Here is a 14434-nt window from a genome sequence, read left to right on the forward strand (position 1 = left end):
TCAGAGTTGATGGTAAATCACAACACACAGCTGGTGCCAGTGTTTTCTGTCCTCAGCCTCTGTCCTTGTTCCTATTCAGGTGAATGGGGCAGCCTGATGTTACCTGCTGGGTCTTTTGCCCATGGAGAGGCCATATCACCTCTACCAAATGCATTCCACGCAGGGGAACCACCTCCAAATGTGACGTAGGGAATCCTCAGACCACACTCTTCGCTCCCAGGATTCTGCCCTACATCCTCATCAGAACACCACCAGGCACTGATCTCTGAAACTTCAGACTCTGTGCTCCGCTGTTTATAAAAAACTGGCAGTATTGAAGCCCTGTCTTTTGGGAACAGTTTTCTTGTGTAGTCCCCTACATGTGTTTTCATTTTCTCTCTACTTGCTTTCAGGGTGCTTTCTTGTGCAAACCCAATATGTTGCTCTCTCCCCTGCTCTATCTTTCTCCTCTCCATGAAAAGGGCTCCCTTCCCTCTGTGGAGTCACAGCTCTTCTCTCCCCCAATTCACCTGTCCACACAACGTACCTGCTACATTCTCTCCCTCAAATTATACAGATTGTTCTGTTAATCCTCAGATTGATTTCCTAGGTGTTCAAAATGGTTTCATGTTGATCTAATTTGTTTGAGGGATGAGACATGCCTAGGGTCTCCTTACTACTCTGCCATCTTAGCTCCCAACTTTTTCTTTAATAATACTGATATGTCTATAAAAATGACAAAGTTCTATAGTTCTGAATTTTGATTATTCAATATATTATATATACTAAAAAGGATAAATGTATCCTCATGAAAAACTAATTGTGATATCATTGTTACCTTAAATTTTGATCTTATAAAATAATTTTTTATAACGTTGGTAGAAATTAAAGATCTAAACATGAATTTAGCATTTAACCCTTAAAATGATAAAGTAATGAAAATATAAAGGGATGGAATAAAATGTTATCCAAGTGTTAAAACAAAATTTGATTCCTCATATAATAAACATCATTTGGGGTGCCTGGGTGGCTCAGTTGGTTAAGCATCTGACTCTTTGTTTCAACTCAGGTCATGATCTCACAGTTCATGAGTTTGAGCCTGGCAACAGGCTCCACACTGTCAGGGCAGAGCCTGCTTGGGATTTTCTTTCTCCCTCTCTGTCTGCCACTCACCCACTAGCTTGATCTCTCTGACAATAAATAATATACTTTAAAAAAATTTTAAACCAACATCATTTAACCTGTAAAACTGAAATACTAAAAACAATTTCTCTAAATTGGACACTTAATTATATATAATGTTAACTTGTTAATAGGAATTTATAAAACATTTATATGTTAAGGAATATACCAACTAATTTTAGTTTCAAAACAATTAAAACTCCCTTCTCAATTTTTACTCAAGTATAGTTATCTACCTCAGACTGTCCATTTTGAATCTGTTGATGTATGGATGTCACCCAAGATTGAATCAATGATTAAATTAATTCTAGATCTTTTGGTGCCCAACTATAGAAAAGATAAAGAGATGAAGCAGCAAACTCTATTAATATGACATATCATGTGCACCAATTATTGGAAATTCTGATGAAAATGAATAGGTTAAGGGATGGGAGGGTATATATACACATACACATGCAAAGAGTTTGTTGCCATAGTCTCTATTTTAAAAATGTCATTGTGAGTTGTTTCAAATCTTGATCAGTCAAGTCATTAGAATGAGCTGGAGAACAGTGACTTTTGCCATAAGTGAAACAAATTTTGTGGTAATACAAGAGAGATTTAAGTTAGCCTAAAGTGCTTTCCACTGTTGAGTAATTTCAAAAGAAAATTAAGTCCATAGCTATTCCCTACATCCATATCCTAGAAGGACATACACATTTTCCTGCTGGATATGCCCCATGATTCTTTATGAATCCCAACACTTTTCCTTTCAAAAAAAATTAAGAGTCTCTCATTTATAAAAAGTTGTATTTCCAAGCAAAAAGTATCCTAATACTGTATAAAAAACTTGGTAAGGAAATGATGTAAGTAGTGACTAGAATTATGACATAGTGAACATTCTTTTACATCAGTGTTACCAAGGATTTGTGAAACACAACAGTACACTTCATTTGGAAGACTTGCCTAGCTCCAAGAGGTTCTCTCTTGAGTAGCCTCTTTCTCCACCTTCAAAAGAATCATATTTTTCTTTCTGATTTTTGTCCAAGGGTTTATGGAATCAAGAATCTGGACTAATCTACTATATTTTATCACTTGTAGCCATCTACACATGAAGTATTTGAATCTGGAAAGTATTTTAAGTTTAAAGGTTTGGGTTTGAAGCTTTACATTATGCTTAAGATATTTGGTTTTAGTATCTAAGTTAAGGTAAATAGCTATGTTCCTATCCTTTTTAATAGGATCTAGTTAATTCTTACAGCCTTCTAATCCATATAGTCTTATTTGACCGTTAACATCATAGATTGGAAATTAACCAAACTTGATCTGAGTCGATCAAATGACGAATGACTTGTTTAACTAGACCATTCTTCACACTGTGAAATAGAGCTATCTTCACTTGTTTTCATGAGTGAAGAGTGAACAAATCTGTGCACTCTATATTTCATATATTTTTATTTGTGAAAATCAATGATTATTTTGAAATGTTTCCATAAAACAATATCAGTTAAGTAAACATTTTCGGAGAGAAAAGTTATCTAAAATGGCTTTGCCAAGGACTATTTCATCAGGTTTTGTCATTTAAAATCACTACTTTGACTTAATTTGTTTAATCTTTCACTTTTAGAAACATCACTTACTGTAAAAGTCAATCTTTTTAGACATGGCTGAACATGGACTTGCACCTACTCTTACTGAAATACCTCCTATAGTTCCAGTTATCAATGGAGACTCCATGCAACAGGTAAGGATAGTTTTGCTTAATTTTTCATTATAACTGGACAATTTTTTCTTGAATCCAGTATTGGCTTTTATTTAGAAAAAGTGTGTCATTTTTATGTTTGGTCATTTAGTTCACAAGTTTCCAGTCTTTTCACCAACATTGATTAATCTTACTTGTAGACCCTTTAAAATCCTTTTAGAGACATTTAACATTACCTTAGGCCACATATAACCTCTTTTTAGGTTGCTTTAGCTGTTTTTTCAGTCTCCCTCGATCAGCTCAAAACTCCTGGTGTTGAAAGTTTATACTATCCACAGACAGTATCTTCTGAAGAATAGTTTAAAAATATGACTCTAGGGCACCTGGGTGGCTCAGTCGGTTAAGCATCCGACTTCAGCTCAGGTCATGATATTGCGGTTCACGGGTTCGAGACCCACATCGGGCTCTGTACTGACAGCTCAGAACCTGGAGCCTGCTTTGGTTTCTGTGTCTTCCTCTCTCTCTGCCACTCCCCCCACCCACGGTCTGTGTGTCTCTTTCTCTCAAAATGAATAAATATTTTAAGAAATTTAAAAACATGACTCCAAAGCAGACTAAACTTTTTTCATACTCATTCACAGCTGTGAGTTCAACTTTCTAATATTTAAAAGTTACATTTTGAGCTGCAATGACTTCTACCTACAGGACTGGTTTCAAGAAAGAAAGAGTGTGGTTTACATTTGACAATTATTCACTTAAATTTTTTTAATGTTTATTTTTTAAAGAGAGAGACAGAGACAGAGCGTGAGTGGGAGAGGGGCAGAGAAAGAAGGAGACAAGAATCTGAAGCAGGCTCCAGGCTCTGAGCTGTCAGCACAGAGCCCGACATAGAGCTCAGAACCATGAACTGCAATATCATGAGCTGAAGTCAGGCACTTAGCCCACTGAGCCACCCAGGGGCCCCTAACATTTATTCATTTAAAGCAACCTATTCAAGGGGCACGTGGGTGGCTGAGTCACTTGAGCTTCTGACTCTTGATTTCAGCTCATGTCACAATCCTGAGGTCGTGGGATCAAACCCTGCACTGGGCTCCTCCCTGGGTGTGGCGCCTGCTTGGGACTCTCTCTCTCCCTCCCTCTAAAATAAAATATAAAATAATTTTTTAAAATCTATTCAAGAAAAGTCTTATCTACATACACAATGTGAAAAGATCACTTAACTTTTCTTTGGAGTTCAAAAAAAGTAAATAATTGTACTTCTGGCTTATACATTGGCTTGACATCACCGTATCAAAAGGAACTGAGATAAAAATGACCATATTGAAATTAAAAGTCCTTTTTTACTAGATGGAGAATTATCATCTGGACACGACTGTTGGAACACAGTATACTACAAATTATTCACAAATGATGACTCATCCCAAGAGATATACAAGATGGACTTCTTGTCCACAATACTGGATACAACAAGTATGTCTGAATTTTACCATCAGACAAATTTTGTTTTCTGTTTTTCTTTTTTTGCAGGGTTTTTTACTGGAGAGTGGGTGTTGGTCTTTCCATGTCAATGCACCTATTTTCTATGACTTTATTAAGTTTCACTTGGGTGGGAAAGGACCCATTACTTAGGGATATTGAATTTCTCCTAAGTCCCCATTGATCCAATTGTACTCTTCTTCTTGAGCATTTCAAAACTTCAATAATTAGTGAGTCTGAATATTTCTCAAAATAAAAATAATGAACCTCCATACTGTTTTCCAGAGTGGCTGCACCAGTTTGCATTCCCACCAACAGTGGAAGAGAGTTACACTTTCTCCACATCCTCACCAACACCTGTTTTTTTTGTGTGTTGTTAATTTTAGCCATTCTAACAGGTGTGAGGTGATAACTCATTACAGTTTTGATTTGTATTTCCCTGATGATGAATGACGTTGAGCATCTTTTCATGTGTCTGTTGGCAATCTAGATGTCTTCTTTGGAAAAATATCTATTCATGTCTCCTGCCCATTTTTTAAATATAATTTATTGTCAAACTGGCTTACATACAACACCCAGTGCTCATTCTAACAAGCGCCCTCCCCAGTGCCCATCACCTGCTTTCCCCTCTCCCCACCCCCATGAACCCTCAGTTTGTTCTCTGTATTTAAGAGTCTCTTTATGGTTTGCCTCCCTCCCTCTCTGTTTGTAACTATTTTTTCCCCTTCCCTTCCCCCATGGTCTTCTGTTAAGTTTCTCAAGATCCACATATGAGTGAAAACATATGATATGTCTTTTCCTGTCAATTTTTTAACTGAATTATTTGTTTTTTGAGTGTTGAGTTTTATAAGTTCTTTATACATTTTGGATACTAACCCTTGATCAGATACGTCATTTGCAAATATCTTCTGCCATTCCATAGGTTGTCTTTTAGTTCTGTTGATTGTTTCCTTTGCTGTACAGAAGCTTTTTATCTTCATGAGGCCCCAATAGTTTATTTTTGCTTTTGTTTCCCTTGCCTCAGGAGATATATCAAGTAAGTTGCTGTGTGCCTAATGTCAAAAAGATTGCTGTCCATATTACTCTCTAGGATTTTGATGGCTTCATCACATTTAGGTCTTTCATCCATTTTGAATTTATGTGTGTGTACAGTGTAAGAAAGTGGTCCAGTTTCATTCTTTTGCACGTTGCTGTCTAGTTTTCCCAACACCATTTGTTGAAGAGCCATTTTTGCATTGGATATTCTTTCCTGCTTCACCAAGGATTAATTGACAATATAGATGTAGGTTTCTTTCTGGGCTTTCTATTCTGTTCTATTGATCTATGTGACTGTTTCTGTGCCAGTACCATACTGTCCTGATCACTAGTTTTGTAATAGAACTTGAAGTCTGGAATCGTGATGCCTCCAGCTTTGCTTTTCTTTTTCAATGTTGCTTTGGCTTCTCAGGGTCTTTTCTGGTTTCATACAAATTTAGGATTGTTTGTTCTAGCTCTGTGAAAAATGCTGTTGGTATTTTGATAGGGATTGAATTAAATGTGTAGATTGCTTTGGGTAGTATAGTCATTTACACAAATTTGTTCTTCCAATCCATGAACATGGAATGTTTTTCCATTTCTTTGTGCCATCTTCAGTTTCTTTCATCAGAGTTTTATAGAGTTCAGACCACAAGTCATTTACCTCTTTGGTTAGGCTTATTCCTAGGTATCTTACGGTTTTTTTGTGCAATTGTAATGTGATTGATTCCTTGATTTCTCTTTCTGTTGCTTCATTACTGATGTATAGAAGTGCAACATATTTCTGTATTTTGATGTGATTTTGTATTGTGTGACTTTACTAAATTTGCGTATGAGTTCTAGGAATTTTTTGATGGATTTTTGGGGGGTTTTCTACATAGAATATCATGTCATCTACAAAAAGAAGAAATTGAATTCTTCTTTGCTGATTTGGATGCCTTTTATTTCTTTCTGTTGTCTTATTGCTGTGGCTAGGATTTCCAAGGCTAGGGTTAAAAAAGAATGGTGAGAATGGATATCCCTGTCTTGTTCCTCAAAAAGTTAAAAAAAAAGAACTACATTATGATCCACAAATTACATTGCTAGGTATTTATCCAAAGGATATAAAAATACTAATTTGAAGATATATGTGCATTCTGATGTTTATAGCAGCATTATCTACAATACCCAAATCATGGAAACAGTCCAAATGTCCACTGACTGATGAATGGATAAATAAGATGTGGTATATCTATACGATGGAATATTATTCAGCTATAAAAAATAATGAAGTTTTTCCATTTGCAATGGCATGGGCAGAGCTAGAGAGAATTATGCTAAGGTGAAATAAGTCAATCAGAGAAAGACAAATACCATATTATTTCACTCATACATGGAATTTAAGAAACAAAACAAATGAGCAAAGAAAAAGAGAGAGAGAAACCAAGAAATAGACTCTTAACTGTAGAGAACCAACTAGTGATTAGCACAGGGGAGGGGTCTGGGGAGATGGGTTAAATAGGTGATGAGGATTAAGGAGTACACTCTTGTGATTAGCACTAGGTGTTGTATGCAAGTGTTGAATAACTAAATTGTACAGCTAAAACTAATATTACACTTTATGTTAACTAACTGCAATTTAGATAAAAACTTTTAAGAATTACAATAATGATTTTTCATAGATTAACAGAAAAGTATGTCATCAAATAATGGTTTATTTCTAGATTATATTGGTGCAAGTTAACCCTGGGGAAACCCTCACCCTCAAGTCTGATGATGGGAATATTCAGAATATCCAAGGTCAGTAAAAGTATAATCAGGTTTGTGTTACTTAAAAGCAAATAGATTACTAGTAATTAGCATCCTTTCCTGTTGGAGCCAGATGGAATGCTCTTAAATTTAATGTGTATTTATTTTTGAGAGAGAGAGGCAGAGTGCAAGCAGGGAAGGTGCAGAGAGAGGGGGACACAGAATCTGAAGCAGGCTCCAGGCTCTAAGCTGTCAGCACAGACCTCGACGTGGGGCTCTAACTCATGGACCATGAGATCATGACCTGAGCTGAAGTCGGATGCTTAACCGACTGAGCCACCCAGGGACCCTGGAATGCTCTTAAATTTATATAGTCCTCACAGGAGCATAGTATCAATAGAACAAACAGAGCTAGTCTTACTAGAAATCTTCATGTAAGATACTTTTTTAAATTGAAGATTAAGTCAAGAATTCCATTTGAAAAATTTCACATTTGGAATATATTGATGGCCACCGATAGTTTTAGACTATGCTCTTATTGGAGGTGATTATGAGGCCTTCGGAGAGCTGATTCATTCATACATTCAAATATTTCTTTAGTGCCTATCATGTTCCAGCACTATACTAGATATGCAAAATATAACAATATACAATAAGGGGGTAAATTATTTATATATGCATATTAATTTGCTATATATGTATAAATATACATATAGAATTGATTCCACAGCAATATGAAATTAATATTTATGTACTACAAGATTTAGTATTATTTCAAATTGTGATGACTGTTTCTGTTCTTATGCCATTATTTTGTATCCTGAAGTGCTTTAGAGTTATGTCTCAAAAAATTTTCTAAACATTCTCATTTAGCAATGGATTCCACATGGCTGCTATATAAAGTTTATTGCAAACTAATATTTATTATTTTCCCCATTATTAAAAATAAATTGCCATCCTATGACTTGAAAGCCACATATATTATTTAAACTAAACATTAATTATAATAATTTCAAATAAAATAATGATGACTCATGAAAGTTTCCATTCTATGTCTGATTTTTAGTTCCTTTGCAATTGTATGTATAAGACGGTAAGAATACCTAGTATAGAAGTAGGGTATCACATGAGTAGTATTGGGTCCTTCTCTATATTACTCTGTTTTCTAAAAACTATTTCACTTTACTATTATCACTGAAAAGCTTAAAATTTAAATTTTATAATGTAACATCACTATTTGAAATATATTTTATGGTTGAGAGTAAAACTATTACTCAATATATACATAAGTAAAAGTACAATTATACTGGAAAGCTGATAGTTCATTTTTATTAGCAGTAAAATTTGCCAACATTTTTATAATATAAATTTTACCCAATCCACATTATGTGCTTTATTTTCCATCATTTGGATGAATTTGCATTGATTCATCTACATTCATACCTAGTCTCATTTGCAAGTAAACAAATTGCACTTTCAAAATGGCTGGCTGTTGTTAAAGTTTGCAGCTGGTTTTCACTGTGAAAAGTTAAATGGACTTTGTTTAAAGTTATTAAAGAATTTATTAATAATAATTCTCTTTTAGGACCCGCTGATGTACCTCTAATGTCACCAAGTGGCACTTTGCCACCAATATATCTTCCTCCTGGTTACATGTCTCAGGTATACTAGTATGTTTTAATTTAATATTTAGCACTAAGGCATCATTCAACAGTTATTTTTGTGTCACTATATGATACGAGAACTTCTGGAATACTATTTAGTTGTTCATTTTATTGTTATCATCGTTGCTAAAAAGCAATTGCAGTGATGCTTAACCAAATCTCCCTTAGACTGTCTTGTAAATAATTCCTTATTCATCTAACGAATTTATATCTCTTCACATTTATTTATCCTCTATTGGTTTTTGTTTCTGAGTACCTTAACCAATCTTAATTATCTATTACAATTGCTGCAGTAATGGCTTCTGATAGTATGTAGGCTTTAGTCCCTAAAATCTGTATTTTCAGTTCAGTAGTATTTCATTCACAGATGCTAGACAACAAAGGACACTTTCTGTAAATTCCTCAAATATTTACTAAACACTTAAATAGAAAAGGATGTTTGGCTTCTATAGATATTAACAAGATACTCCATGGCCTCAGAACTTTATAATTGAAAATGTGTCTGTTTCTTTTGCACAGCTGTGGAAATCAAAAACATGCTTAAGTCAATATGGTTTGATTCTATTTTTTTTGTTGTTATTTAAATAGTCATCTTTTTTTTAATATATGAAATTTACTGTCAAATTGGTTTCCATACAACACCCAGTGCTCATCCCAAAAGGTGCCCTCCTCAATAACCATCACCCACCCTGCCCTCCCTCCCACCCCCCATCAACCATCAGTTTGCTCTTAGTTTTTAACAGTCTGTTATGCTTTGGCTTTCTCCCACTCTAACCTCTTTTTTTTTTTTTCTTCCCCACCCCCATGGGTTTCTGTTAAGTTTCTCAGGATCCACATAAGAGTGAAACCATATGGTATCTGTCTTTCTCTGTATGGCTTATTTCACTTAGCATCACACTCTCCAGTTCCATCCACGTTGCTACAAAAGGCCATATTTCATTTTTTCTCATTGCCACGTAGTATTCCATTGTGTAAATAAACCACAATTTCTTTATCCATTCATCAGTTGATGGACATTTAGGCTCTTTCCATAATTTGGCTATTGTTGAGAGTGCTGCTATCAACATTGGGGTACAAGTGCCCCTATGCATCAGTACTCCTGTATCCCTTGGATAAATTCCTAGCAGTGCTATTGCTGAGTCATAGGGTAGGTCTATTTTTAATTTTCTGAGGAACCTCCACACTGCTTTCCAGAGCGGCTGCACCAATTTGCATTCCCACGAACAGTGCAAGAGGGTTCCCGTTTCTCCACATCCTCTCCAGCATCTATAGTCTCCTGATTTCTTCATTTTGGCCACTCTGACTGGCGTGAGGTGGTATCTGAGTGTGGTTTTCATTTGTAATTCCCTGATAAGGAGCGACGTTGAACATCTTTTCATGTGCCTGTTGGCCATCCGGATGTCTTCTTTAGAGAAGTGTCTATTCATGTTTTCTGCCCATTTCTTCACTGGGTTATTTGTTTTTCGGGTGTGGAGTTTGATGAGCTCTTTATAGATTTTGGATACTAGCCCTTTGTCCGATGTGTCATTTGCAAATATCTTTTCCCATTCCGTTGGTTGCCTTTTAGTTTTGTTGGTTGTTTCCTTTGCTGTGCAGAAGCTTTTTATCTTCATAACGTCCCAGTAATTCACTTTTGCTTTTAATTCCCTTGCCTTTGGGGATGTGCTGAGTAAGAGATTGCTACGGCTGAGGTCAGAGAGGTCTTTTCCTGCTTTCTCCTCTAAGGTTTTGATGGTTTCCTGTCTCACATTCAGATCCTTTATCCATTTTGAGTTTATTTTTGTGAATGGTGTGAGAAAGTGGTCTAGTTTCAACCTTCTGCATGTTGCTGTCCAATTCTCCCAGCACCATTTGTTAAAGAGACTGTCTTTTTTCCATTGGATGTTCTTTCCTGCTTTGTCAAAGATGAGTTGGCCATATGTTTGTGGGTCTAGTTCTGGGGTTTCTATTCTATTCCATTGGTCTATGTGTCTGTTTTTATGCCAATACCATGCTGTCTTGATGATTACAGCTTTGCAGTAGAGGCTAAAGTCTGGGATTGTGATGCCTCCCGCTTTGGTCTTCTTCTTCAAAATTACTTTGGCTATTCGGGGCCTTTTGTGGTTCCATATGAATTTTAGGATTGCTTGTTCTACTTTCGAGAAGAATGCTGGTGCAATTTTGATTGGGATTGCATTGAATGTGTAGATAGCTTTGGGTAGTATTGACATTTTGACAATATTTATTCTTCCAATCCATGAGCACGGATTGGTTTTCCATTTCTTTATATCTTCTTCAATTACCTGCATAAGCTTTCTATAGTTTTCAGCATACAGATCTTTTACATCTTTGGTTAGATTTATTCCTAGGTATTTTATGCTTCTTGGTGCAATTGTGAATGGGATCAGTTTCTTCATTTGTCTTTCTGTTGCTTTATTGTTAGTGTATAAGAATGCAACTGATTTCTGCACATTGATTTTGTATCCTGCAACTTTGCTGAATTCATGTATCAGTTCTAGCAGACTTTTGGTGGAGTCTATCGGATTTTCCATGTATAATATCATGTCATCTGCAAAAAGCGAAAGCTTGACTTCATCTTTGCCAATTTTGATGCCTTTGATTTCCTTTTGTTGTCTGATTGCTGATGCTAGAACTTCCAGCACTATATTAAACAGCAGCGGTGACAGTGGGCATCCCTGTCGTGTTCCTGATCTCAGGGAAAAAGCTCTCAGTTTTTCCCCGTTGAGGATGATGTTAGCTGTGGGCTTTTCATAAATGGCCTTTATGATCTTTAAGTATGTTCCTTCTATCCCGACTTTCTCAAGGGTTTTTATTAAGAAAGGGTGCTGGATTTTGTCAAAGGCCTTTTCTGCATCGATTGACAGGATCATATGGTTCTTCTCTTTTTTTTTGTTAATGTGATGTATCACGTTGACTGATTTGCGAATGTTGAACCAGCCCTGCATCCCAGGAATGAATCCCACTTGATCATGGTGAATAATTCTTTTTATATGCTGTTGAATTCGATTTGCTAGTATCTTATTAAGAATTTTTGCATCCATATTCATCAGGGATATTGGCCTGTAGTTCTCTTTTTTTACTGGGTCTCTGTCTGGTTTAGGAATCAAAGTAATACTGGCTTCATAGAATGAGTCTGGAAGTTTTCCTTCCCTTTCTATTTCTTGGAATAGCTTGAGAAGGATAGGTATTATCTCTGCTTTAAATGTCTGGTAGAACTCCCCTGGGAAGCCATCTGGTCCTGGACTCTTATTTGTTGGGAGATTTTTGATAACCGATTCAATTTCTTCGCTGGTTATGGGTCTGTTCAAGCTTTCTATTTCCTCCTGATTGAGTTTTGGAAGAGTGTGGGTGTTTAGGAATTTGTCCATTTCTTCCAGGTTGTCCAATTTGCTGGCATATAATTTTTCATAGTATTCCCTGATAATTGTTTGTATCTCTGAGGGATTGGTTGTAATCATTCCATTTTCATTCATGATTTTATCTATTTGGGTCATCTCCCTTTTCTTTTTGAGAAGCCTGGCTAGAGGTTTGTCAATTTTGTTTATTTTTTCAAAAAACCAACTCTTGGTTTCGTTGATCTGCTCTACAGTTTTTTTAGATTCTATATGTTTATTTCTGCTCTGGTCTTTATTATTTCTCTTCTTCTGCTGGGTTTAGGCTGCCTTTGCTGTTCTGCTTCTATTTCCTTTAGGTGTGCTGTTAGATTTTGTATTTGGGATTTTTCTTGTTTCTTGAGATAGGCCTGGATTGCAATGTATTTTCCTCTCAGGACTGCCTTCGCTGCGTCCCAAAGCGTTTGGATTGTTGTATTTTCATTTTCGTTTGTTTCCATATATGTTTTAATTTCTTCTCTAATTGCCTGGTTGACCCACTCATTCGTTAGTAGGGTGTTCTTTAACCTCCATGCTTTTGGAGGTTTTCCAGACTTTTTCCTGTGGTTGATTTCAAGCTTCATAGCATTGTGGTCTGAAAGTATGCATGGTATAATTTCAATTCTTGTAAACTTATGAAGGGCTGTTTTGTGACCCAGTATATGATCTATCTTGGAGAATGTTCCATGTGCACTCGAGAAGAAAGTATATTCTGTTGCTTTGGGATGCAGAGTTCTAAATATATCTGTCAAGTCCATCTGATCCAATGTGTCATTCAGGGCCCTTGTTTCTTTATTGACTGTGTGTCTAGATGATCTATCCATTTCTGTAAGTGGGGTGTTAAAGTCCCCTGCAATGACCACATTCTTATCAATAAGGTTGCTTATGTTTATGAGTAATTGTTTTATGTATCTGGGGGCTCCGGTATTTGGCGCATAGACATTTATAATAGTTAGCTCTTCCTGATGGATAGACCCTGTGATTATTATATAATGCCCTTCTTCATCTCTTGTTACAGCCTTTAATTTAAAGTCTAGTTTGTCTGATATAAGTATGGCTACTCCAGCTTTCTTTTGGCTTCCAGGAGCATGATAAATAGTTCTCCATCCCCTCACTCTCAATCTAAAGGTGTCCTCAGATCTAAGATGAGTCTCTTGTAGACAGCAAATAGATGGGTCTTGTTTTTTTATCCATTCTGATACCCTATGTCTTTTGGTTGGCGCATTTAATCCATTTACATTCAGTGTTATTATAGAAAGATACGGGTTTAGAGTCATTGTGATCTGTATGTTTTATGCTTGTAGTGATGTCTCTGGTACTTTGTCTCACAGGATCCCCCTTAGGATCTCTTGTAGGGCTGGTTTCGTGGTGACAAATTCCTTCAGTTTTTGTTTGTTTGGGAAGACCTTTATCTCTCCTTCTATTCTAAATGACAGACTTGCTGGATAAAGGATTCTCAGCTGCATATTTTTTCTGTTTAGCACACTGTAGATATCGTGCCAAGCCTTTCTGGCCTGCCAAGTTTCAAAGGAGAGATCAGTCACGAGTCTTATAGGTCTCCCTTTATATGTGAGGGCACGTTTATCCCTTGCTGCTTTCAGAATTTTCTCTTTATCCTTGTATTTTGCCAGTTTCACTATGATATGTCGTGCAGAAGATCGATTCAAGTTACGTCTGAAGGGAGTTCTCTGTGCCTCTTGGATTTCAATGCCTTTTTCCTTCCCCAGTTCAGGGAAGTTCTCAGCTATAATTTCTTCAAGTACCCCTTCAGCACCTTTCCCTCTCTCTTCCTCCTCTGGGATACCAATTATGCGTATATTATTTTTTTTTAGTGTATCACTTAGTTCTCTAATTTTCCCCTCATACTCCTGGATTTTTTTATCTCTCTTTCTTTCAGCTTCCTCTTTCTCCATAACTTTATCTTCTAGTTCACCTATTCTCTCCTCTGCCTCTTCAAGCCGAGCCGTCGTGGTTTCCATTTTGTTTTGCATTTCGTTTAAAGCGTTTTTCAGCTCCTCATGACTGTTCCTTAGTCCCTTGATCTCTGTGGCAAGAGATTCTCTGCTGTCCTGTATACTGTTTTCAAGCCCAGCGATTAATTTTATGACTATTATTCTAAATTCACTTTCTGTTATATTATTTAAATCCTTTTTGATCAGTTCATTAGCTGTTGTTATTTCCTGGAGATTCTTCTGAGGGGAATTCTTCCGTTTGGTCATTTTGGATAGTCCCTGGAGTGGTGAGGACCTGCAGAGCACTTCCCCTGTGCTGTGGTGTATAACTGGAGTTGGTGGGCGGGGCCGCAGTCCGACCTGATGTCTGCCCCCAGCCCACCGCTG

The 14434-nt window shown here is 36.5% G+C and overlaps 1 protein-coding gene across 1 annotated transcript in view; it reads left to right on the forward strand.

Annotated features, from left to right (window-relative positions):
• Window positions 1–2772: 2772 nt before the first annotated feature.
• The window catches only part of LOC109260284 (fibronectin type III domain containing protein 3C1-like), a 92032-nt gene continuing 80370 nt past the window's right edge, over window positions 2773–14434 (forward strand). Inside the window, exons 1-4 of the mRNA XM_053891351.1 lie at window positions 2773–2884; window positions 4190–4312; window positions 7036–7111; window positions 8646–8722. Of these exons, the coding sequence (XP_053747326.1) occupies window positions 2804–2884; window positions 4190–4312; window positions 7036–7111; window positions 8646–8722 (357 nt within the window). The 5' untranslated portion in view covers window positions 2773–2803. The remainder of the gene's footprint in view (window positions 2885–4189; window positions 4313–7035; window positions 7112–8645; window positions 8723–14434) is intronic.

The sequence above is a fragment of the Panthera pardus genome, unplaced genomic scaffold (assembly GCF_024362965.1).
Source record: "Panthera pardus isolate Hobbes unplaced genomic scaffold, ASM2436296v1 HiC_scaffold_27, whole genome shotgun sequence".
Taxonomy (NCBI): domain Eukaryota; kingdom Metazoa; phylum Chordata; class Mammalia; order Carnivora; family Felidae; genus Panthera; species Panthera pardus.